Genomic DNA, 26,914 nt, shown 5'->3' with positions numbered 1-26,914 from the left:
GTCTAGGTGGCATTCACTCTCAGACATTCAATTTCCATAGGATTCCTCCATGTCTTTAACTTAAGATGTAGCCCTTCCATTGTTTCACAGGTAAGTACTAAATCATAATCATAGAGTATCTCTTTTTTTGACAAGCCATATGAAAATCCCTCGGTGAATGTTTCAATAAAATGAGTTTCATTTTAGCAAGGAAAGCAAATGGTCACTTTATTTTATAAGATATTTAAAATTCTTTATGCATTTTTTCTGATTGGGTTTTTAGCAGTTTTTGCACAGTTCTCTCCCCTTTGTACTGCTTGAAAACTTTATTTACAACAGATGCTCTTTAAAAGGACCAAACAACTGTAAACGAGATGGACTGTAAAAACGATGTGACAGGTATTCCAACCAAACTAACTCGCATTTATTAACCTCCTCATGAGAGCTGGATGTGACATAAGGTTGGGCTAAATAAGAAGTAGGCCATGATCCACATAAGGGCGTCAAATGCCGTCTTCTAACAGTTATAAAAATAACCTGAATCAGATCTGTTGGCTGATAAGGATAATCTCGGGTCATTGATAAATTAATCTTCCTTCCTAAAAGAGGTGCAAAAAGCTAGAAAAAGGCAAGCTTCCCATACACCAAACCAAACTACCCGATGGTTCTATTCTATTCTATTCTTGCTACAATATAATACCTCATATTCTCTCATTAGAAGATGACTCCGAAAGATTGACGACAAGCATGAAGAGTATAAAGTAGATCTTACATTTACTTTTAGCGACCTCCTAACTCTTGTTCCCGCTAGTTCTTTAGTCTTTATGTTATATGAATAATATTTCTGACAGAGAAGTAAGAATTGCTGTTTTCTGAGTCGACTGCTGTTTTGAGTAAGTGGTATGTGAAGATTTTCAATTCTCTCATAATATTCGCAAGCATTCAAATAACAATCTATCCATCTCATTAACCGCTATCCGTGAGTGGCATTTAGCCTTGATAAGTGATGACTCATTTGCGAAAAAAAATAAAATAAAAAATATTCTTTTCTATCAACTTACGACGGATTTCAGGGGAATTCCGGATTTCATATGAATTCCATCAATTGCTCGTCGAATCATCTTACCGATACGAGAGACGCATTCCTCCAAACCAATCAGCTTTTTTGTTATTTTCAGATGAAAATTGCCATGAAAGCACAAAGAGGGAAAAAAAATGAAACTTGATTAAAATTTTATCATCAAATTTCCAATGTAACAAATATGAGGTCAGTCTAGAATACGGGACGAACAATGAAAGTGAACCCATTTAATCCATTTTTTAAAACAATCTCAAGAAACAAAGTGAGATAACTCAACAATAATTCGAACTTGTGAGATTTTAAAACGCAGTGACTACTTTTAAAAACAGATAACACCCTTCTGAATTGAAAAAAAAGTGTTTTAAGACAGTTCGCAGTATAAAATAATACTCTAAAATTGTATTCATATTATTTGGATTCTTCCGACAACTATTCTCATCTTGAGCGTTATTTACACAACGTTTCGGTCAATGTAACCTCCGACCTTCTTCAGGTGTATTTTGTCAAACTCGAGAATCTTTCCGTCAAACTTGGGAACCACTATGGAATTTTTTAATGAAACACTTAATGTAATCCATGGGGTTAGCTTGTTCTCGTTTCATCAGCCATGACTGGGTAGAAGTCCTAGTTAATTTGCAATTGTATTTTTTAATTTGCAATTGTATTTTGGGTGTCACCCGCACTGAAAATTGAACCTTTAACCTCCAGAAAAGTGTAACTTTTACAACTGAAGTTTACCAAGTACTCTATCCACTATGCTGCGGGTCCATAATATAAAAAATCATAATCTATATGTAAAACAAAAATGTTTGGAGATCTTTGAATTCTAACTACCTTTAATTTTTTTATTTCATTTTCATGGTGTTATCTCTTTAGCCATAATATCTCTCTCTCTCTCTCTCTCTCTCTCTCTATATATATATATATATATATATATATATATATATATATATATATATATATATATATATATATAATATATCTGTCTATATTTAATATATCTATCTATATACTTATAAAGTTGAGTTTGTTTCTTGCTCTGACATTGATTTATATATTTTTCATGAAAAGTTACGAAAACAAGACAATAAAAAACAAAAAATTAGGCTCGCTATTTTGATCCATCTTCGGTCACAGAAGTAATCTTTTTCTATCACATCTGATCTTTACCTCGCACTTCTCTTGCATTGTAGATGTCTATATCACCATTTTGGCCATAGCCAGGATCGTAAAAATACTGTTCATCTCTTCCTATCCCACGGTGGCTTGGTGCTGTGAATGACATAAGACATGTCAGTGGGCAAGGCTGCTCAGAATCAATGCGAGCTGTCACCTCGTTTATATATGCAAGTATCGTCTGAGTCCACTGCATTCAAAGAACGTGTGTTCTGACATTTCCTGTTCTGGCATTGAAGAGCAACGCGTTTTGGGCCAATTGCCAGGTCAAGGGAAACGGAGTTGTTGAGATGACTCGAACCTGGTGCTCAGTTCCACCAGGTGATCTTCAACAACCCCAAACACTTGACAAGCGGGTCGTCGCCGGCCTCCCACACTAATTCATTATAGAGTTCTTTTCTAGTGAGCTGTGAAAGGTCGCTGGACCTTGGGAGGTTCCTTAGTGTGGCTCTACACTCTCTCAAGAACTGTATGTCATGCCAAGGATCCAAACCGGGTCGTTTGTCCAGCTGAAGGGAGCAGGAAGGAAGTTGGCGCCCCTCCAGGTCCCCAACCACAAACTGGTCAAATTGTTGTGGTTGATTTTGGCCCTCGTGGTCTTTTCATACTGTAAATTATTAAAGCAAACTTTTTAATATACTCAGTCATGGATATGTGAATGACTACATGAATGGCAACTAATTTGCATATTCCTTTAAAAAACGAGTGTTAATTAATTACTTATTCATTTTTCATGGTTTCTTTATTAGATAATTAGTTTCATTTCACTATTATGCTGAATTCTCTTTATGCACAGTTTCTACATTTTGCATAATTGCATAGAATTTAATATGAAACGGTTCTAGCATACGAAATATATATATATATATATATATATATATATATATATATATATATATATATATAAAAAATATAAAAGTGACCTTGTCTGTGTGTGCTCGAACAGCTTTTACCAAACTCCTCTCCGAATATTTTATCTACAGAGTTGAAATTTGATGTATAGGGTATTTATACCCGTAGCTCACTTTTGATTTGGTTTTTACCTGGTAAAATAGCTGCTAAGGGGTCGAAATTGAAAAAAAAAATCATTGACCTCGACCTAATGTGCGTGTGTGTAAGTCGACTATAACCGCTTTTTTCTGCACATACACTAATTAAAGTTATAGGTTAAACAATGTTATTTTTTGCAGTATTGTATAGGTAATTAAGATGGAGAGCTATATGTTATGGCACAAAAGTCATTTTATTTTACTTTTGAAATCACTACTATATATTAGGTACAATATAATAATAGATAGAGAATTGGTTCTATAATAATAAATACAAAATCTGCATGACTTATAATATTAAACATATTTTCCAATCAGGCAATGCTGGACAACCTGTTAGTGTTTTTATAAACTGATCGTATATGAAATGTGTTTGAGTTTTACCTTCTTTTTTTTTTACACAGGAATCACCACTTATCAAGGCCTGGAGGCCACTTAAGGATAAGGGTTAATGGGTATAAATTAGTAAATATGATTATAGCGTAGTAAACATAAGTAGTGGGAATTTTGTAAATTGGATTATTTAGGGGGATGGTTCATCAAGAACTTGTTTACGTTAGACTTGAAGACAATCAGATTGTAGTCAGCTGGAAAGCAGGCAATCATGAGAGAGTTCCACAGGTGTGCAGTTCTAAGAAAGAAGCTTTGTTCATGGAATTTGCATTTAGGTTTAGGCACAGATAAAGAGTGTGGGAAATTATCGATAGTGGTTTTAGCTAGACGAGTGCTTTTCGTGAAAGTTTGGAGAGGGAAGACCATAGATTGAAGCACAGTTGCCTTTATCCAGACTTTCTCTGGCCTTAATTAGAAAGAAGATAGTTTTCTAAAGGATGAGGCAGTAGAATTTTATTTATTTATTATTTTTTTTCACATAGGGGTCACCACTTATCAAGGCCCAGAGGCTACTCGAGGATAAGGGTTATTGAGTGTACAGTAGACAATGGGATAATATCATAGTAATCATTAGTAGTGGAAATTTGGTAAATTGGATTAGTTAAGGGGACGGTCCATCAAGAATTTGTTTACATTGGATTTGAAGACAACAAAATTGTAGTCAGATGGAAAACAGGCAAACGGAAGAGACTTCCACAGGCATGCAGTTCTAAGAAAGAAGCTTTGTTCATGGAATCTACATTTTGGTTTAGGCACAGATAAAGAGTGGAGAAAATTATTGACAGTAGTTTCAGAAAGATGAGTGTTATTCATGAAAGTTCAGTGGGGGGGGGGCCTTAGATTGGAGCTCAGACAAGCACTTGCTATGGAAATACCGACAAAGCAGAGACAGGCTCGCAACGTCTCTTCTGTGGGAAAAAGATTGCAGGGAAGAGAAAAGGGCATCTCCCACTAAGCTAAAAAGTCTATTTTGAACTCTATCAAGGCAGGATAAGCTGCTTCTAGTAGCTCCTGCCCAGATGTGGCAACAGTACTCCATCGTTAGCCATACCTGGCTTTTATATAGGTAGAGAATTGCATCAGGAGTGAGATATCTACTGGAGCGGTAGAAGGATCCCACCATTTTTCTAGCGACCATAGCAATGGATTGGATATACGTGTTCCATTTCAGATCGGGAGTAAAGGTCAAGCCCAGAAGCTTGTCAAAAGATGAAGCTTCCCCAAGACAAGTGATAAATTATTATTTACTCACTAGGAGTTTTCACATAGACCATCATAAAAAATTTCTCTTTGAGAATAATTTGTGATGTTCTCTGGAGTCTGATTGACAATATATCTTCCCAGACTTCCAATAGTCTCCACTTTTTTCGATAAACTTTGCAGATGAATGTGCGTTATCACAACAGTTGCTTACCATTGATTTCTTGTTGGCAGCGACCGTTGGTCTTCACTGGAATTTGGGTAGCAATAAGCCTCCCCAAGATCCCAGTCCTCTTTGCACTCATCCAGCAGAGGTCTGGTTTGCGCTTTCTCTCCTCTGTCTTTCCATCCTACTTGACCCTCATTATTGGTGTGGTGCCCATTTATGCTGATACCAAAAAAACAAAAACGGGGGCGGTATTTTCAGTTATACAGTTTCAGTTTTCATGATTCCATGTGATGTTCCTTCATGTTTGTATCTGTAGCCATTTTCGTGTCGTTTATGTGTAGTGTTAGTCTCCACATTCAAGGGTTTTCCTTAATATTTCCCCTTGACTAGAGAAACAAACCTAGAATCGGACGATCAAGCCTTTATGTGCTTTAGACTAAATATACAACATAACATTAGCTACTTTTATTTTCTCTATCACTCTCCCACAACCCAGAACTGCACCAGGACTAAAGTTTCTGACAGCATAGACACAGCACTCTCCCTTGACACTAGCGCACAAGTACATGTATTTGGAGACTTTAATGTCCACCACAAAAACTGGCTTGGATTCTCTACTCACACAGATGCAGCGGGCAGCACAACACATAGCTTCTCTATATCTCACTCCCTATCACAAATGGTTACGTTTCCAACCCGTTTCCCTGACCAGCAAGAACAACACGCATCACTTCTAGGTCTGTTTCTGACCACAGTTCCCGAGGATTGTATAACAAATGCTGACAGCCCACTCGGGAATGCTGATCATGCAGTGATAATGGTCGAAATTGCACTAAACTCTAGAGCCAAAACTGAAGAGCCAGTGCTCAAAACAACGAGATATTATAAAAAGGCTGACTGGGAAGCCATCAGAGATCTTATCAGAGATGCCCATGGGTAAATATTTTTTCTCTTCCTGCTGAACAGTGCACAAATGAGACCACTGAATAGTTCAAAACGGCAATTGAAGCACATGTTCCCATGCGGAAATTTTATAGCAAGCCCCACTCTCCCCAATTGTTTACTTCTACTTGCGCAACTGCCATTGCTCAAAGGCAGCATGCATACCACAGATTTAACCGACATAAGTCCAGTTCAAACAGACAGAAGTATATAGAAGCTAGAAGTAACGTTAAGAAAGAAATAGCGACAGCTAAGAGAGAATTTACTGAAACCACTAAAAAACGCATCGAAGCACAAAAATTAGGAACACGTGACTTCTGGAAAATCTACAACAGTGTAGTAAATAATAGGCAATCAATAATTCCCCCACTAACCAACAATCACAAGGTTGTTTGCTCAGCAACCAACAAGGCTAATATGCTTGCCAGTCAGTTTGCCTCAAACTCCACACTGGACCCTTCCAACCAATTCCTACCTGAATTTCCTATGCGGACAGATGCCACGCTAGACGATCTGAAAATCAGCCCTGCTCAGGTGCATGCTATCATAAAAAACATTGACATTTCAAAAGCATGTGGACCCGATCTCATCCCGGCTGTGCTATTAAAAGAGTGCTCAGCCGAAGTAGCTCCAGTTCTCTCCAAACTTTACAACAAATGCCTTAATGAATCTTGCTTTCCGGGCTGTTGGAAAACTGCTTCTGTGGTACCAGTTTTCAAGAATTCTGGCGAAAGAACTGACCCAGCAAATTATCGCCCCATTAGCCTCCTCCCACTTTTCGCCAAAATATTTGAGACCATAATTAACCATGCTCTAGTCCATCACCTTACAGATGCTAAACTTCTGACTGACAAATAATATGGATTTAGACAAGCCCGTTCCACAGCAGATATCCTCACTGTAATCTCTGAACGTATATACCATTCACTGGACAAAGCGGAGGAAGGCAGAGCGATAGCTCTAGATATATCTAAGGCTTTTGATAGGGTATGGCATGAGGGTCTCCTCAGGAAAATTAGATCAAACGGTATCACTGGTAGAATACTTAACATAATTAAATCCTGCTTAGATAAGAGAAAAATCCAGGTTGTCCTCAACGGTCGTACATCTAAACAATATGATATAAATGCAGGAGTGCCTCAGGGGTCTATCCTTGGACCTCTATTGTTGCTAATATTCATTAATGACCTCCCCGACAAAATTGCCTCTGAGATGGGTATATATGCTGATGACACCACACTCTATAATAGGCATGACGGGAAAACAAATAAACACATATATAAAGAAATGGCAAAAACACTAGAGGATGACCTCCAATCTGTAGTGGAATGGGGACAAAAATGGATGGTCACATTCAATGCTGCCAAGACTAAACTTGTTTCCTTCAATAATTACAAGAAACCTTCTCTGCCACCAATAGCAATGGCCAGTGACTCTTTATCTGAGAGTACATCTTTCAAACTGCTTGGCCTAACATTCACAGGAAACATGAGTTGGAACAATTACATTGAAAGCATTGCCAGGGCAGCTGCGAAGAAGGTAGGCTCTCTCTACTGTGCTAGAAAACTACTAACACCCGAAAGTATCTTGTAGCTCTACAAGGCCACCATTCGCCCATGTATGGAGTATTGCTGTCACATTTGGGCTGGTGCATCTGCTACTAGTCTCTCGCTCCTAGACAAGGTTCAAAAGAGAGTCGCCAATCTGATAGGCCCTGAACTGGCATCTAAGCTTCAGCCTCTGTCCCATCGACGAAACGTTGCATCCCTCTGCTTGTTCTGCAAGTATTTTAATGGTGAATGCTCTGACGAACTGCAGACACTTGTGCCCCACGATGTAGACACCTTCGACAAACCCGACAGGCAGCTAAATCCCACCCACACACAGTAGAGATCCCTAGATGTAAAAGATCTTTCTACTCCAGTAGTTTCTTCCCCAGAACCGCTAAACTCTGGAATTCCATTCCAGGTTCCTGCTTCCCCAACTCTACTGACATGGAGAAGTTCAAGTGTAACATGAACCGACATCTTGCTGCCCAAATCCCAACATAGTACCCCAGTAGTTGTTGCCTTTGATAGTAGCCCCTAGACCAAAGTGGCAATGTGCCTTGTTTGGGGTGAAAATGTAATAAATAAAAAAATAAAATAAAAAAAGTGTTCATTATTGAAATTCGTTGTATCTTTTCTCCGATCTCTCGGATTCCAATCTTTCACAATCTTTTTTTCAAAGTTTTTCAGTATCGTTTCTAGCACTCTTACTATTAGTGGTGTTACGAGGGGCGTGCAATATGTAATGGCCCTGACCCACTTCCCATAACAGTAGAGCAACGAAACTTGGCACAGTTATTAGTCTTTCTCTATATAGGAACCACCCAGAGTTATGCATTTCTCCCATCGTTTGATGCAGCCCTGGAGACCGTTTTTGTAGAACACCCCAGGTTGGTCCTTCAACCATGACATGACTTCAGAAATCAAGGCTGCATCATCTGGGAAATGCTTTCCTTTCAAAAACAACTTCATGGCTGGGAAGAGGTGAAAGTCAGAGGGTGCAAGGTCAGGAAAGTAGAGAGGATGGGGGAGGATTTCATAACCACATGCCCATGCTTCTGATCTGGCGACATGCGAGTTGTGGACCGGAGCATTGTCCTGCAGGAGGAGGGTAGTTTGCTGATTTTACCCCGCATCTTGATTTTGATAGCTTCCCTTAATTTCCTCAAAAGTGAAGCATAATAGGCTCCTGTAATTGTGGTACCCTTTGCCAGGAAATCTGTCATCACTACTCCGTCCTGGTTTCAGAAGACTGTGAGCATTGCCTTGCCAGTGGAGGGCTGCACCCTTACCTTCTTTGGAGGTGGTGAGTCCAAGTGCTTCCACTGCATTGACTGGGCTTTGGTCTCTGGATCATAGTAATGGACTCAGGTTTCATCCTGTGTAATCAGTCTTTTGAAAAACTTTGACTCATCTTCTTGGCACATCTCTAAATTCATCCTCGAGCACTCGACACATTCTCGCTTCTGGAATAGTGTGAGCAACCTGGGAATCCATCTGGCAGACACCTTATGTATATGCAAATGGTCATGAATGATAATTTCCACAGACCCTGTACTAATCTTGACATCTTGGGCTATTTGGCGAATAGTAATGCGCCAATCTTCCAAAATGGCAGCCTGAACTTGATATTTGAATTCACGATGCCAGTGTTTTACAAGGTCATATGATGGGGCATTATCACCATAAGTTTCTTTCATTTCATCAAGTCTCCTGTGGTGTGCGTCCTTTCAAATACAAAAACCAGATCACTGCTCGACATTCAACAGGCTCCATTTCACACCTGACTCAGATCAAACACCTGTAAAACAGAAACCACAATCAGTTCAGAGCTGTAATTTGCCACATAAACCGTAGAGATATAAATCATTGCACATGCAAAATTTCAGCTAGATCAGACAACTGGAAGTGGGTCAGGGACATTACTTATTGCACGCCCCTCGTATCTTTACTTTCTTCATTTTCCAGATCCATATGAGCTCTCTGGCTAGTTCCGTGTATTTGCTCCGCTTTTCAGTCTCCTTGCTTTTTAGTTTGCTGGAATGGCAAAGTCTACAATCTGGCAGGACTTTTTCTTCTTGTTAACTATTATGATATCCAGTCTTCTTGCATGGATGAGTTTATCGGTTTGTATATCCATGACCCATAGGATCTTGTGACTTTCATTTTCCAGTACTGCTGCTGGTTTATGTTTGTACAATTTGTCTGTGTGTTCAAGATGCAATTGCTTGCATAATTGCCAATGTAATGCCTTCCCCACTTGATGGTGCCTATTTTTATATTCTTTTTGTGCTAGTTTGCTGCATTCACTTATTATATGGTTTATTGTTTCATCTCTTTGTCCACAGAGTCTGCATTTGCTGGGGGTTTTTTTTTTGTTTCTTGTCGATCCTGGCTTTGATGTGGTTGGTTTTAATTAAGTTATCTTGTACAACTATTATTACTGATTCAGTTTCCCTGTTAAGATTTCCTTTTTGTAGCCATTCCCAAGTGTTTTCATTAGTCTCTTCTTTTGTCATCCTTATGAATAGTCCATGTAGCTGCTTCTCTTCCCATTTTTCTTTCCTCGTCTTATCCTTCGTATCCTTTTCTATCTTGTTTGTTTCTTACATGTCTTTTGCTATTATTATTATTATTATTATTATTATTATTATTATTATTATTATTATTATTATTATTATCTTATTAACCTTTATGCTTAAGTGGCTTCTAGATTGACAAATGGTGACTCATTAGTAAATTTTTAAAACTTTAAACGTGTGTGTGTGTGTGTGTGTGTGTGTGTGTGTGTGTGTGTGTGTGTGTGTGTGTGTGTGTGTGTTATAAATAAAACTTTGCATGCTTGATGGCCTACTTACCCATTTGTTTAATCCAGGGCCTTCTCCTTTATAAACAATTTCTCCTGATTGATTCAACAACACCAAAATCGAATGAGTTCCACCCCTGCAACAGAACGAAATAGATTCCTATTATAACCTGGCTTTTTTGTTTGTTTGTTGTGCTGAAGTTCTGTTAGGCGAAGAGGCTGGTGCTTGTGTGGCTGCTGTTAGGAGCAGATGGAGTAAATTTGGGAAAGTTTTTTCATTACATTATTATTACTATACGAGACATTTTGCCAGTTAAAAACAGGCAAAAGTTGATTTAGAATAAATGTATTATGCCAACTTGATGGAAAAATATAGTCACCATCTTTATAAATAATGAGAAATGTGCTAGCTAAGTAAGAACGATAATACCTTTTCATAATTTTCTTGTTAAAAGACATGCTAATAATACTGAGTTGTCGTTCTTCGTTAGCTAGTCTCTTTTTCGATTTTTTTGGATGGCAACTGTATTTGCCTAACCTAATCCTCCTTTCAGAGTTTCACATGTACAATATAAACTTGACATAACTTAAGAGTTTTTAATGTTTGTCTGTTTGTTTGTTTTTTGTTGTTGTTTTTTTTAACATAAATTGACTGAAAATAAAATAAGAGTATAAGTTAAGTAGAAAAGACAGCATGGCTGTTTTCCTTCCATTTCTTTTAAATTTATTTATTTGGAGAATGTTCAAAACAAAATTAATTAAGTGAAAACTTTTTAAATAATAATAAAAAAAAATGTAACGTTTTTATTTCAAACTAGCGGGACTTATAGAAATTCCACAGGCGACTCATTCACATGTAATATATTGATGTTGGCATTCTGTAGATGTTCAGCGTAAATGGAGACACTCTGATATCATTGTAGCTCTTTTGTTAAAACTGCAAAAGTATTTATCTAAACTAGCAGGGACGACCGGCTGAGGCCGGTCATAAAATACACCTAAATATGATATTTTAATTCTTGCAGATTTTGTATATATATTATTATAGAGTTAATGTTCTATCGATTTTTATATATTATAAAGTTGCGATTTCAAAAATAAAAAAATATATCCATATGACTTTGGTGCACCAGCTTCAACTGAAACTGAAACCAAAATTTATGAAAAAAATCTATGTATATATATATATATATATATATATATATATATATATATAACTTGAGTTCCTTCAGCTATAATCGAAACCGAAACCAAAACTTATGAAGAATTCTTGGTAAAATTATTTATAAAAAAAATAGATGATTTAAATGCCATCAGCTATAATCGAAACCGAAATGAAAACTCATCAAGAATTCTGAGTAAAAATTATTTATTACAAGAAATTGAAGTCCATAACAATTAAATAACAGTCATTTGGATGTAAGCGTGACACGCAAAATGAATAACACATACGTTATCCTATTAATATATAGATTATACATATTTATTATTATTTGCTATTTTATTTTGTAAATAAAATCATGTGCTTCATAAACAACAAAAAAGAAAATCTATCTAGCAAAAAAAAGAGAGGAGAGTAGGTGATGAAGAACAACACCAAATTTTCTAACTGTTTTTAAAAGAGAGAGAAAGAAAAAATAGAGAGACAGAGAGAGATGGAGAGACAGCGAAACGGAAAGGGTAGACAAAAGTAAAAATAGAGAGAAAGAGGGAAAGAGAGAGAGAGAGAGCAGTCAACCTCGTCTGTAAACTCATATGACTCATCGGTATGTCTTTTTAGCTAGCTAAACATTTTAGTTTCATTGAAATTATCTCCATTGATAATGATAATTAATGAGCATAGTTTAATAAAAGCTTTTGTAATTTATTCTTTTATATTATATTACTCCAGTTAATTATTATTCATATTGACGAAACTATTGCAAATATACAGGGGAATGACACAGTAAAATTACAAATGAATAACAATAAACATTAATTAATTATAGACTATTCAAAAAGAAGTTATGCATATTAGATATGCGAATGTCTATATATCTTCTGATTGTACTATACACTGCAAAATATTGGTTAAAAATACATAATCACATACAAACATACAAACTCATGCGAAATAATATAGATTACTATTAAATATAAATGTGTGTGTATTTCTATTTTATAAATATGAGGTTTATTTCGAAGATTAATTGTTGCCATTTATAATTTAAACCAACTGGACGCTCAACGTTGCTCGGTCACATGATACACTTAAATGATAGTTTAATTTATGCAGATTGCATATGTGCTATTATAAAATCAATCCTCTATTGAATATTATATATTAGAAGGAATAATTTGCCCGGTGGAGCAATTTGCAAAAAAAATTAAAAATAATAATGATAATGTCGTTCATCAAATTCTGTCTGTGTTTATTTATAATATCACATCAGCTGATATTTGGGCTTGACGATCTTAAAATTGACGGCCAATGTTACACCAGTGTCACGTAAAATATTCCCCTGTAAAAATTCTTCTTTTTTATCCATAAGAGAGAAAACTATTTTTTAAGATGGATTTTTCGATTGTCAATACTTATCAGATGAATTTCTGTACAAAACATATCTAAGAACACTGCTAGAAATATAAATTACCTTTGTGTGAAATTTGCAAAAGATAAGCTCAGGCGTTTCGAAACCTATGAGGAAGGAACACACACACACACACACACACACACACACACACACACACACAATTGTAGAGATACGATTTCGAGCATATGGCCCCATGGCTTGTGGGTATATTTGATGCATTTAGAGATCTAATTTTCATAAAGTCTGTGCCTAAATCAAAACGTAGATTCCATGAACAAAGCTTCTTTCTTAGAAGTGCACGCCTGTGGAACTCTCTTCCATTTGCCTGTTTCCCACCTGACTCCAACTTGGATGTCTTCAGGTCAAACATAAACAAATTCCTGATAAACCGCCCCCTTAAGTAAGACACTTTTTCAAATCTCCATTACTAACGATTATAACGATATTATCCCATTGATTATTGTACATGCAATAACCCTTATCCCCGAGTGGCTTCCGGGCCTTGATAAGTGGTGACTACTATGTAAAAAAAATAAATAAATAAATTAAACTGTAGTTCAACTATAACGTGTTGAATGGTCTACTGTGTCTGGTTTATTAGCATAGATATGGGACTTTACATATACCCAAAGTTGACAGGTCCATTTCGTGAAATTATTTGTTCATTAGATATTTCTATCAGTAAATTGTTTGCATTATTTGCAATTTTCAACTGTTGTTCAGATGTCAGTCTCTTCATGAAAAATTGCCAAACCAAGCTGAACTCAAAATAACCAATAGTTGCCAAATTTACAATTAAAGAAATAGAGTTGTCTACTTAAAGTTCACTAACTCCAAAAAAATAGACTGTATCTCGTAAGCAGGTTTGATTATTTTTTTTTATTATTATTATTTTCCTGTTATGTTTTCATTATTTTATTTTTTTCCTGTTATGTTTTTTTTATTATTATTATTTTCCTGTTATGTTTTCAATGTGAAGAACAATTTTTCTTGTTTCGATTGTTCAATTATTACTAACCAGCAGAGCGTTACCACTGTCGACCATGATAAGCGTTTATCAAGCATATGTATGCAGTGTGATGATATATGGAAGTGAAATATGATATGTGTTGCATGGAGAGAAATGGATGTGTAACGTAAATCTTAAAGACAGATTCAAATTTGATGAGCTCAGAGGAAGATTAAATCTGGGAAGTATAGAAAAATGTATACATAACAGGAGATTTCGATGGTATGGTCACATTGAAAGAATAGACGAAAGTTCTTAGGTTACTAGATGTAGAACAGTTGAGGTGGCAGAGTTTATTGCAGAGATAAGTTTAAAAAAACATGGTGGGGGAGATAAGAATGGACTTGAGAGAAAGGGGGATGAATAAAGACCTGGGCAGAGATAGGTTGGTTTGGAAGTCAATTTTTAAAAGCCATTCAACACATGCTAGCATGTAAAACAGATATTAAGTCAAAAAATGATGCTGCTGATGCTGATGATGATAATGATGATTTGTCTCATTTTGTTGTGTATGTGTATGTGCATGGACTTGTGTGGGTAAATATTGTTTTGTGTGTGTAAGTATACCTATCATCATACTAATTCTGAGTTAACGTTTATATTTTAATCCCACAAAATATATGTTAAGATATTCCTCAGTTTTAGTATCTATCCTTCTCTCTCCCTCTGTCTCTGTCTCTGTCTCTCTCTCTCTCTCTCTCTCTCTCTATATATATATATATATATATATATATATATATATATAAAATTGATGTTTCACTTCTAATGTTTAATAATTTTAGATAAATTATTAAACCTTAGAAGTGAAATGTCAATTATTTGTAAACACTACAAATCCCACCTCCTCAGCAACTTCAAACCCTACAAAAGTTCGTCTACTATAACTCCCTAAATATACTAACTGCACACTTTAACATTATCACCCTACCCACTTTAGCTTATTAATACGAAAAAAATATAACCCATCATAAATTGCTCTTACCTTCCTCATCTTTTATATCAACCTATATTTAATTATTCATATTGTATTGTAACCAAACACCCCTATTTCTAATCATTTTTATTGCTATTTAATTCTCACTAAACTCCATTTTATAGTGTCATTTTAAAACTTTTTATTTTTTTTAGATAACCCCTTTTCTCTTTAGTCTTTATTTGTATAAATTTAAACCCATTAATTATTTAAACAACCCCTCAATTCACATCAAATACTCACCCAATATTTTTTTAACCCCAATATTTCCGCCTTTTTCTTTCTTAATTATTAACCCTCTATTTTTGTAAGTATTTTTAACCTTTACTCAAATCACCCAATTGTTGCGAACCTAATATAAATAATAAGATGTATCTTCAATGTAACTAACTGGATGTATGTTAACTATTTGTCATATAAATGCTTTCCCACTGAACATATTTAGAGCATATATATATATATATATATATATATATATATATATATATATATATATATATATATATATATATATATAGGACATATGTTAGAATGCAATAAACTAGATGTATGTTAACATTGCGCCCTAAAAAGCCTCCTGGGCAACACTTCATTACATGTATGTTAAACCCTCTTACTCAAGCCATGGTAACGTTTACGTTTTGGCATGTGCAATTCATTTCAAATATGTAACCCTCACACTCATTGCTTTACAGTTCAATTTAATTTGATCACAATGCAAAAGTATGCTTTTTTCCTTCTTCTCTTTTTATTCTCTTTATATTCCTCTTATTTTGTTAATAGTCACTTGTAATCCTAAAAATCATATTTTCTTCCTTTTCTCATTTTGACTTTTGCTGTCTGACAAAGAAGACAGTAAATTTTCTGTCTATGGAAACAATTGTAATGGATTAAATCAATAATTGAGGTTTTAAAATAAAAATAATATTTAGCTGAACTAATGTATTGAGCACTTTTATCCTGCTTTTAGCATTTCTACCTTTGAATATATATATATATATATATATATATATATATATATATATATATATAGTCTTTGAAGTTTTTTAACATTTGAAACTACACAAAAAACTACTTTTTATCATTCGTTAAAAAAAAAAACACTTAGTCAGTAAGTCATTTAATCACCTGCAATCAATGCATCAACTCTCTCGAATTTACTATAATACCAATTTTTTTTATATTTCAAGGGATCATCAGTTGTTTACCATGAAACAAATAAATAATGCGATAACAAAGTATTCAATAATTTTGGCTAAGTAAGAAAATTAGATAAATGTACAATAAATATCGATTGAAGGTAGATTTTAAGGTCGTTTTTGAGGCAGGTTGGGACATCTTTATAGTTTCAAATAGGGACTAATCTTTTCCTCAGAAAACTACTTTTTTATTAAAATAATAATTTGAAAAGATAATGCAAGGACAATATTCTTAGAGCATTTAACTTGTAAGTTGTAGATTTTATTATTCATTCAAATCATAAACTAAAACAATTCTATATTAATGATTAAATAGAATTCAACTTTCAAACAAAGCGATTATTCATTAATGAAAGTTACAAACTTATCTTATATTCATTTATTTTACTGATGTCGAAATAATGTGGAATCTTTATAGTTTAATATATTGATTTAATTTTCTTGGAATTATTATAGTTCAATATATTGATTTCATTAACACGAATATTAAGGGCTTTTTCGTAATATACAAGAATTTTTTCCGTTGTTAACATATGCGATGCGTTATTTTCATAAAAAATCAAAATAAAATTCATACGTCTGTTTTGTTTTGTTTTTAATTCTATTTGGCTTTTAGTAATTAGAAATATCATTTTAGTAAAGATGTATCTGTTTACACAAAATACATTTTCGCTATTTTATATATATATATATATATATATATATATATATATATATATATATATATATATATATATATATATATATATATATTAGATTCTGTGACCGTTACTTAATAAACACTGCAGATTTCATTAAAATTGGTTGATTTCTTGAATTTTGGTGAATTTTTGATTGATTGGAGGGATGAATATGTCTTTTACATTTTGGGGATCGGCCATTCAATTTATACGTTGCTGGTATTTATCTCCCCCTTTTAACACCATTCCTCCACAATTATTGCCTCCTATGTCATTCTTTTAAAATAAAGATGAAATATTTTATATGCACACAATCTACATAAAATCTACTGTTGAAAAAAAAAAATCTAAAACAAGCTGAGATTAGTTATTTCCCTTAAAATTGTAAGTAATAGTAAAGTTATCTCCCTTAAAATTGTAAGTAAAAGTAAAATAAAAATGTTTTAATTATTTTCATCGATAAAAATAATTTCCCTTGTTTCAGAATAAGTTTAGGTTTAAATAGAATCAAATTCTAAGAGATCAAAAATAAAAATAAAATGAATATAAATCTATTTTAAAACGTTTAATCCATACAAAAAAGAATTGAAAATTCGGTGCTTGCTTTTGTGATCTTTTTTTAAGCATTTCAGGTGAAAACAGTATTATGTAGTTACGTGCATGCGGAAATAAGTATTAATTCCCAAAATTACGAAAAATGATCCAATAGAAGATGTGCTAAACGTATTTTAAGAAAAAAATCACCCACAAATACGTTCTATATAAAAACGGTGGGCCCTTAATTTAAGTCAATTTAAGCCTAGATAAGTCAATTTGTCACACTGAATTTGTCACACAGTTCTTCAACATTAAAATATAACATAAAACCCGAAACAATTCGGTAAATTCTATTTTTACTTGTAATTATTTTTCTACTGCATCAATTTTCATACCAGTGCATATTATGTAATGGATTCTCGTAAATGTCTAGTAGGGCTGGACTGGAAACTTATGTAAACTGCTGAAATATGCCACATGCTGGTCAAGTTGATCAGCCAATCAGAATGCGACAACAAACACGATTTTCATATAAGCCAAGTAGACTGCTTTTGATAAATTGTAAGAAAAGGACAAAAAAAAACTTTTTAGTTATTAATTTTAAATCATTGAGATGCAATTAATCTAACTGTTGCTTCATGAGGGAAGCGAGAGCACCAAAAAAAAAATCACAAGTGACGGCATGGTCCTGAAAAAATTTGTCCATGCAATCCCGAATAATACCACCGAATCGACACGCCACACCACCGAACAATATCATTGAATCGACACACACATTCCCAAGCAACACCGCCAACCGACACGAAACACCATCAAACAATCTCGTCAAATCAACATGCCACTGAACAATATTGTTGAATCGATACGCCACATTGCCAAGCAACACTGAACAATCTCACCGAATCGACACACCACGATACAAAATGCAATAATGCAAAAAACATGTTATCACAGTAATATTTTTAATATTTTTCAACTGCCCTCAAGTGACATATCGGCTGTTTCTTATAATCGTTGGGCGAAACTAAATCATCACTTTGAGGTAAGATGGATGTAGCTCATTAATGGACTTGATTTGCAATCGAAAGGTCCCAGGTTCGCTTTTTATCACAGGTAGGCCCGACTCATACACTTGTGCACTTCCGTGCATGATCGGCACACTCCTCCCTGATCTCGAGATCACACAAATAACAATGCTGGGCAAGCCGTTTCCTCCTGGTATTTCGCCTTAAAGGTACAGGCTCAGGATCTTCTTCAGTGGTGCCTGCATCAACTGCATCATTAAACTCTTCCTGCTCTGGATCATTGGGTGCATCATCTTCTGAGGAGCTTTCTTCATCTGGTTTTTTCTACAGCAGTGGGGTTTCCTTATCTGATGAGGTGAGTTTGTCACTGATTACACAATTAAGCTAAATCTCAGAGCATGGAGAGCGACGCCCAATTAATGTTTCCGAGGCTGCTTTGGCGTGCACTCTCGTCTGTCCGGACAAGGTGTCAGTTATCCACTGATATACACAGGTAGAGTCCGTTTGTAGATGTATAGTTTTAACTTTCCTCTGTAATGCAAGGTTGATGCCTCACAGCAGAGTATCAAGCTCAGCTAAATTTATGTGCTTGTCTCCATGCACTGCTTGGAGTCAGCTTGCGTCCTCTGCCATGGAACCATTGCTTTCTACAACCACGTCTGTAGCAATAGAACTAGCGTTCACCCACACTGTAACATCTTCTCCACAGATACACTAGTCACCTTTCACTGGATCGTTCTGGGCTGCTCTCAAACAAATGTTTTTGATTGTCTCGCACTTCATCATTCTATCCAGTCATCATCATATTTGCTCTCTGTTTCACAAACACTGTGGCAACGCATAACCAACCACACACTGAGAAATAACCGGTTAGTTTTCTGCACACTGAAAATACAATTCAGCAAGTAAGTCCATCAGCCACTGCCGAATGGTCTCTTCCATGCTGCCATAGCAATTTTCCATGCTCCTCCTGGACACGTAATCCCAATACATGTGAGCTCAGTCTCAGCTGTTCTGGGGTATTGCTTTCCAGACCAAACTTCTCCAAATGTTCCTTGACACAGGTTGCAGAATACACACTTTTATTCACAAAAATGTTGTCAATATGTGAAGATGTAGCTGCGTTTATAGTCTTATCCTGGCTGAGGATGGTATTAACAATGGTCTGCATTATTAAAGGGGCAATGTTAAGCCCAAATCCGAGGCGGGTAAGACAATATCACTGTTACTGTTTGGAACGGCAACACAGATTTGTCAACATGTACTTGCAAATAGCCTCGGCATAGATGTAGCACTGCAACGTTTAGTTCCTGTTGTCGCCATTCCCTCAATTTTTGTAAGCAAACATCATGTTGGCCGTATGCACGTCCACATACTCATTTAGCTCCTGATAGTCCATAATGGATCAAACTTTCTGTTTGTTCTCCTGCACAGTGCACAACAGCCATGGGGAGGATTAGACCTTTTGGAGGATCAAGTTCGTCCTCAGGATATGGCACCAGCCAACCATTATCGATCCACATCTCCAGTTCATGATCATATTCCTCACGAATTGGTGTTGGGACTGGATACTCTGCAAGTCTATTTCTAAATGTAAGTGGAGGTTGGTCGCCAGCCCATTTCCACAATGTGGTCCACTTCTGAGTGTTCTGTTCATATTCTGCTGAGAAGTCAGGCTTGGTAATGGCGATAGCAGCAAAATTGGTCTTACTGAATTGTGGAAAAGCCACCTCATCTGCACTAGACACAGCTACTCCTCCCAGTTGCTTGATTGCGTCCAGCCCGAGCAATAAATCAAATCTCAATAAGTATCCATCTACAACTAAGACTTCTATGCTAATGCTCCGTGTTGTACCAAGGTTCAATTGCACCATTCCTATTCCACAGCATCTAAGTGTGCTGCCATCTGCTGTGAGCACCAGGGTCACTTTCCTTGTCTATTCCTTGCAACACAACTTGCACACCAATGACTGTGTACATCCAGTATCCACTAGAACTGTACATGGTAGTCCATTGATGTGAACAGTAATAACCGGTAATGTGCCATTTACACCAGTTTGGGGATGAGATTGGTACTGAATTCTTGCCCCTTTGCTCGGATAAAATCAAGCAATGTGCCTTAGCCGCTGACATCGGTAACACATGATAGGTTGTCGAGCTTGACACCAACATCTCTTCCCATCACACCATCCAGTAGGCAATCGTTTGCTCTCTGATTGAGTCCATTACACTTGTAACACCGCTGTGAAGTGTTTGTCTCCTTAGGTGTAATTTGTGTTGACCGTGCGGCTAATGCAGCTTGCTCTGAAACTCCCATGCAGTTCTTTAAAATGGCACAAGCACGTGCCAGCACGTGTGATAGATCTAGGTTATCTATCTGGAAGGATGCTCGTAACAAGTCTTCCACATGTTCTGGCATTCCAGCAATGAATGCACATTGTAGACGTTGATCCAATATGCCACCAAACAAGACCACAAGCCTGCATAGTTCTGCCAAAAACACGTCGACTGTTTCACCTGATTGAAGGTGGCGTGCTGCAAACTGCTTTCATGCAGCAAAAGGATCCAAAGCAAATACAGTGTTTGCTTTATACACTTAAAATCGACCTGCTTTTCATCACTTAATTGCTGGTACACAGCATATGCACCACCTAACAAACACATCGGAATGATGCACTCGAGACGCTTCACCCCACTCAGCTGACATATTAGTTCAGCTTCCTAACCAGTCCACTATTGACTGTCCAGATTCACTGCCATCCAATACAGGTATGAGCTTTGGATCGAAGGCCATGATGGCCAAAATAGCTTGTTATTTATGAGGAAAGAGAGAGCGCCAAAAAATATATATATATTTATATCACAAGTGACAGCACAGTCCTGAACAAATTCGTCCACGCAATCCTAAACAATACCATCGAATCAACAAACAACACCACCAAACAATATCGTTGAAGCGACACATACATTCCCGAGCAACACCATCAACTGACACAACATGCCACTGAACAATATCGCCGAATCAACATGCCACTGAACAATATTATTGAATCGATACACCGCGTTTCTGAGCAACATCAAATAATCTCGTCAAATTGACATGCCACGATACAAAATGCAATAACGTGAGATGTGTTATCAGAGCAATATTTTTCAACTGCCCCCCAAATGACTTTTTTATAGCCGTTGTGTGAAACTAAATTGTCGTTTTGGGGTAGGATGGTTGCAGCTCATTAGTAGACTTGATTTACAATCGAAAGGTCTCAGGTTAGCTTTTCACCACAGGTAGGCCCAACTCATATGCTTGTGCACTTCCAGGCATGATCAGCACGCTAACTATGCTGTACGAGTTAGTACAGAGTTTGAAGTAAGTCATAGAGTGCTGTCAGCAGAACAAACTGATATTATCTGAAATAAGGTGCAGGACATAGCCACAAAAAAAATCTTAAGAAGATAATGTGGGGTGGCCTCGGAACATACAGTTACCGACTGAAGAAACTAACCCTAACCCTAAATCTTAACACCTAAACCTAACAAGCCACCAAAATGTAGTTTATAATCACGCAAGAAAAAATATATGTTTCTACTTATGTACAAAAAAAAAAACAATATTTTTTTTAATAAAAATTTCGGTTGATTGTTGTTAATAAAAATTTTGGTAGATTGTTTTATTGATTTTTCATTGTAATTTGAATCCAATGAATATTGTTATTTTCTGTTTACTAGTGGTTTTAAGATTTGCTCGACAGCATGCGGTATGTTCCGGCAGTTTACGTCAGGTCCTAGGCAAACTCAAGCGGACATTTATAGAAATCCGGTAGGTGTACCAGAATGTTTTGGGAATTTTTGACACACTTAACACAAAACTGCAAATAAAATATACAAAGCTCCTAATTTCTTTTTTTAAAGTGGGTTGTTTAATTTCTTTATGGAATATACTTCCAAAATAAACTATTAAAGTTTTTTAAAAAAATAATAGAAATATTATTTTTTATTTTTATAAACGTGCTTGCAAAGTGCATGCGTGCTCAGGCAGCCATTTTTTTCTACGTAATGAAATGAATTGAATTTTACGAGTTAAATTTTTTCAATTTAAAAATTTATCAAAGTTTTTCTATTGGTTCAATTTTTAAGATATTTTCAGGTTTAATGTGAAATTTTATGCTCTTTCCAATAAACTGAATATAATGTTCTAGACAAACGGTTTTTTTTAAATCACACCCCCCATTTTGAAATGCCTATTAAAAAGAAAATAATTAATTTTCTCACCTAAGGTTTATATATCACAAATTGAAGATAAAAGATCAATAAATAAAATAATCTAATTTAAAATAAAAACAAAAGAATAGTTATGTGCAAATTTACCTGTAAAGTCAAAAGTTTCAAACCTTTTTATAAAAAAACGCGTTGATTTTTTTTTTTTTTTTAAGTGAAACCTCATATTTTGGAAATATTGTCCTGTAAAAATTGGACACCTACATAAATTTTTTCTGTTTCATTCAATGTTGTTGCTTTTTTAGATTAAAAAAAAAATCATTGCATAAAGAAGAAATAGAATATTTTAAATCAAAAACTCATGTAATTCTTTAAGAGAATAAAAAAGAAAAAAATGGAAAATTTGTTGTCTGTTTTTTTGTTTTTTTTAAAGTAAACTTTGATGTGTGAAATGTGATCATTTTTCAATTACTGTGACCCATATTGACTAATTTGATTGTTGACAGCAAACACATGTCATAAATTCAAAGGGGAGATAAGACAGATATCAGCACTTCAAATGTTTGTTTCTTTATATAGTTACTACCAGGAAATATATTTGGTCTAATGTGTTGTTTTTACGTTTTTGAAATAATTAACTATGACGGTTTTCGTCCTTCGTATTTCTCAACTGGAAGAAAGAGAGACAACTCCGTTTGTGAACCTCTCATATGACAATTTAAAATCGCGGTATTTTTTAATCTTTGCTTAAAAATTATTTTATTTACAAAGTACATGGAATATAAAATATAAATATAAATAAATTCTTAACAATGAAGAATGGAAGCACTCATTCATTATTATTTTTTATAGGTAAGTTATTTTTTGGAATTTATATATACTTTTATATTCGTTGAAATTAAAATTAAAAAATTAAAAATTGAAGTTAAAATTCGTTGATTTTCTTGACATTTATTTGAATGAAACCCGATTTAAAAGAAATATTGCATATTTTTCTATTAAACCATCTATTATTTTTAAATTTGGGCTTTGCTTCTTTTTTGGAAAAAAAAATTAGGTTTTAAATTACATTTTTCAAGTAGTTATAAGCTTCAAAAGACAGTGAGTCTAATTATTCAAATTTTTATCACTCATTTTTAATGGCGACATCTGACACTGCTAGAAATCCGGTTAGTAATATGCACTAGTAACTTGGATAGGAGGGAGTAATTTATACTAATTTCGACATGACACTAAGTACATAATGGTGCTTTCACGTGTATTAAGTCGGTTTAAAAGATCATCAATCTACACAAACACCGAAAACACATTTATACAAAAAAACAAAAAAACAAATAAGTTTGTAATTTCGATTTTGAAAACTAGATATACATTTCAAGGGGTATAACTCTATCTTAAATTACTTCCCTTGACAATAACTAAAAATTTAAAGCATAATTTGAATTATTTCCCGTGACAATAACTTCTTTGATCAAAGTGTTCTATTTTTTTTGTGTGTGTGTGTATACATATATATATATATATATATATATATATATATATATATATATATATATATATATATATATATATATATATGTGTGTGCGTGTGTGTGTGTGTGTGTGTGTGTATATATATATATATATATATATATATATATACTAGCATGGGTACCCAGCGTTGCCTGGGTTGATATGAAGTTCTGTTTGAAACACACCTGTATACTAATCATTTTCATCATGGGCAACGTGGATACCCCCACAACAAAAATAAAAGAACGGATGAAAACATGTAAATGTAATCGCCCCCAAAAGAAGTATGTGATATCCTCTCCGCCAGATATTTCAGCAGAAGGGCTACAAAGAGAAGAAACTATTCTCCGGATATTGAGCACTAGACAGACTCCCCCCCACCTCTGCAAAGAAAAGATAATTAAAAATAAATCATTACAACTTTTGTTTCAATAAAAATAAAGGTAAAAATAACATAAGATTGCTAACAAACCCCACACTTTTAATGGCCTTATGTCTAATTTGTAAAACTTGTTCTTTTTTTGTGTGCCAAATAAATACTTCAAAGTACAGTAATTGTTCTGTCCACAGTCAAATCTATTAGTAGTTCATGGCTAAGACTAGTAAAGATGTTGCTTCTGAAAAGTCTTACTGATCACTTTAATATCGTAAAAAAAGAAAACATTTAAAAAATTATACATAATTTATACACGTGCATACATATAAAAAATATATAAACTTAATAGAATCCTAAATAGAACTATTTTTCATTTGATACAAGGGTTGTTCCAAAAAAGTTAAAGAACTATGAAGACGTCAGTGGTACCATCAAAACGAGCAAACTTTTGTACTCCAGAATTTATTCTTCTATAGAATCGCAACCATTTTCAATGCACTTTTTCCAGGAATTCAATGACGCATTAAAATCTTTTTGAAATAACAACCAAGATGAAAATAGTCCGAATGATTCAAATAATAGAAAAAAGATTCATTATTATTTTTTTTTTGTTTCTTTACTTTGTGATAGGATCCAGATTTATAGAAGGGCAATCGATGTTGGGAGTTGTGTAGCAAGATGTATGTTTGTTCACATTACATTTAAATTTCCACATATTCGTACTTTCAAGAAACAAGAACAAAGAAAGATTTACAAAGGCGATTAGTTTGAGGAAAGAAGATATTAAAATAGAAAGCCTTCTGGCATCTAGGGATCACTATAGTGAAGAGGTAGGATTTTGCTGCTATTCATGTTAGTTGGAGTATTTATATTGAGGGGGAGTACATGTACAATACATTTATCAGAGCACATCTCATGGAAGTACCTGTAAAATAAACATAGAGATGCAACACTGTGGCGATGTGACAGGGGATAGAGTTTGACAGACAGTGCAGGACCTATTAGGAAAGAAATTCTTTTTATAATTTAATCAAAAATGAATTAAAATATCCTACATGATTTTAGAAAATGACATCAAATCGAATAGACTGTGAAAAAATATAAAAGTGATGAAAAAAATACCCTTCAATTCCTGCGTATAGGTTAGCCATCCTTCCAAGTAAGTGCTTAAAAACGTTTTGCTATGAATTGAGTAACTTTGAAACAATTCAATCCTGATGGATTAAGGGTTTATTTATCTCCAATCAATTCTGTTAACATCTGTTTTCCTTGACAATATTCCCAAACTTGTGTTCTAAATCTAGTAAAAGTGATAAAAATTAACCTAATTTTAATATAATATTTATTGCTGACCCGAGCTCTCCACGAGTGGAGGAGAGGCGTGCACTGTCATGGCAGAGTCAATAAAAGATCTCACATACATCGTGGATGAATAATCAAACGCTTGTGTACTGTTGTCAATCCTCGTTATGTAATGTTTCTTTATCTTAAATGTATATGGTGTCAGAAGTCGGATTAAAGCAACAATAAAAGGAAGATACAACTCATCCTAAGTTAGGTACAAAAAAAAGAAAAAAACACAACAAAGCCAAATGACGCACACTAGCACCACAATTTTAATAATATCTCAAAATATCTAAGCCAAACGAACCTCCAATGTACACTGAAGTTGACCCGATGACTTTCATGTTGCAAATGCAACAACAACAGCTTGCTATGCAAGAACAAATTACGAACTTCATGGCCCATATTTTGCCCACCGAGTAACATGCCCCCACCTCATTGTTGCACCATCCACATGTGAAACCCATGTGACCAATTATTGAACCCGACTCATCGGATAATAGATGGGTTATATTCCAAGATGCGTGTCTACACTATGAGGAAATGATACAACTCACTGACCTTACCGAAACCCGAAACAAGCTACGAACCACATGCAGTTCATCCCTTAATGAAATGCTATTCAATTTTGTTGGTCCACATGTACTGTATGATGACATGGCAGAACAACTGCTCGGGTATATTAAAACTGTTGAAGTGAAAACCGTCCACCCTGAGTTATACTGTTAATAATTCTTTGTGATGAAGCAGAGTGATGGGAAGACGATTACATCTTTCATTTCCTGGCTGAAATCACAAGTGATGCTCTGCACCTTCAAAAGACAATGAGGTTATAGTAACCAACAATGCATGACGTCATTCTTCGAGGATATGATCAAGTCCCAAATTATTGCTGGATTATGAGATACCTCTCACCAGACACCTCCCACCATTTTGGCAGAGATTACTTATATATGCTGACAGATATTCAGGTTGGACAAAGGTATCTTCAATACACCAAGATGCCAAGTTCTATGCAGATACTTTGTGAATTATGGTGTGCTAGAAGAAACTGCTTATAATGGTGGATCCCTGTACAACTTCAATGAATTCTCAAAACATGGAGCATATCTCTCTGAGTGTCATCAGC

At 34.9% G+C, this 26,914-nt stretch overlaps 1 protein-coding gene across 5 annotated transcripts in view; it reads right to left on the bottom strand.

The window, feature by feature from the left end:
- LOC145292989 (N-acetyl-D-glucosamine kinase-like) overlaps positions 1-26,914 on the bottom strand; it is a 133,598-nt gene that overhangs the window by 87,884 nt on the left and 18,800 nt on the right. For 3 of the 5 annotated variants that reach the window (XM_080139238.1, XM_080139235.1, XM_080139237.1), the window contains exons 2-3: positions 10,395-10,479; positions 1,041-1,139 (exon numbers count right to left, since the gene is read on the bottom strand). In XM_080139238.1, coding sequence (XP_079995364.1) covers positions 1,041-1,100 — 60 coding nt within the window. In that variant the 5' untranslated portion in view covers positions 1,101-1,139; positions 10,395-10,479. Of the gene's footprint in view, positions 1-1,040; positions 1,140-10,394; positions 10,480-25,563; positions 25,720-26,914 lie in introns of those variants that run through there. The other 2 variants (XM_080139233.1, XM_080139234.1) reach the window with 2 other exon arrangements.

Source organism: Euprymna scolopes, chromosome 14, assembly GCF_053919585.1.
Source record: "Euprymna scolopes isolate OS-2025 chromosome 14, ASM5391958v1, whole genome shotgun sequence".
NCBI lineage: Eukaryota > Metazoa > Mollusca > Cephalopoda > Sepiida > Sepiolidae > Euprymna > Euprymna scolopes.
The sequence above is the reverse complement of the archived record's forward strand: the minus strand, read 5'-3'. Positions and strand labels throughout refer to the sequence as shown.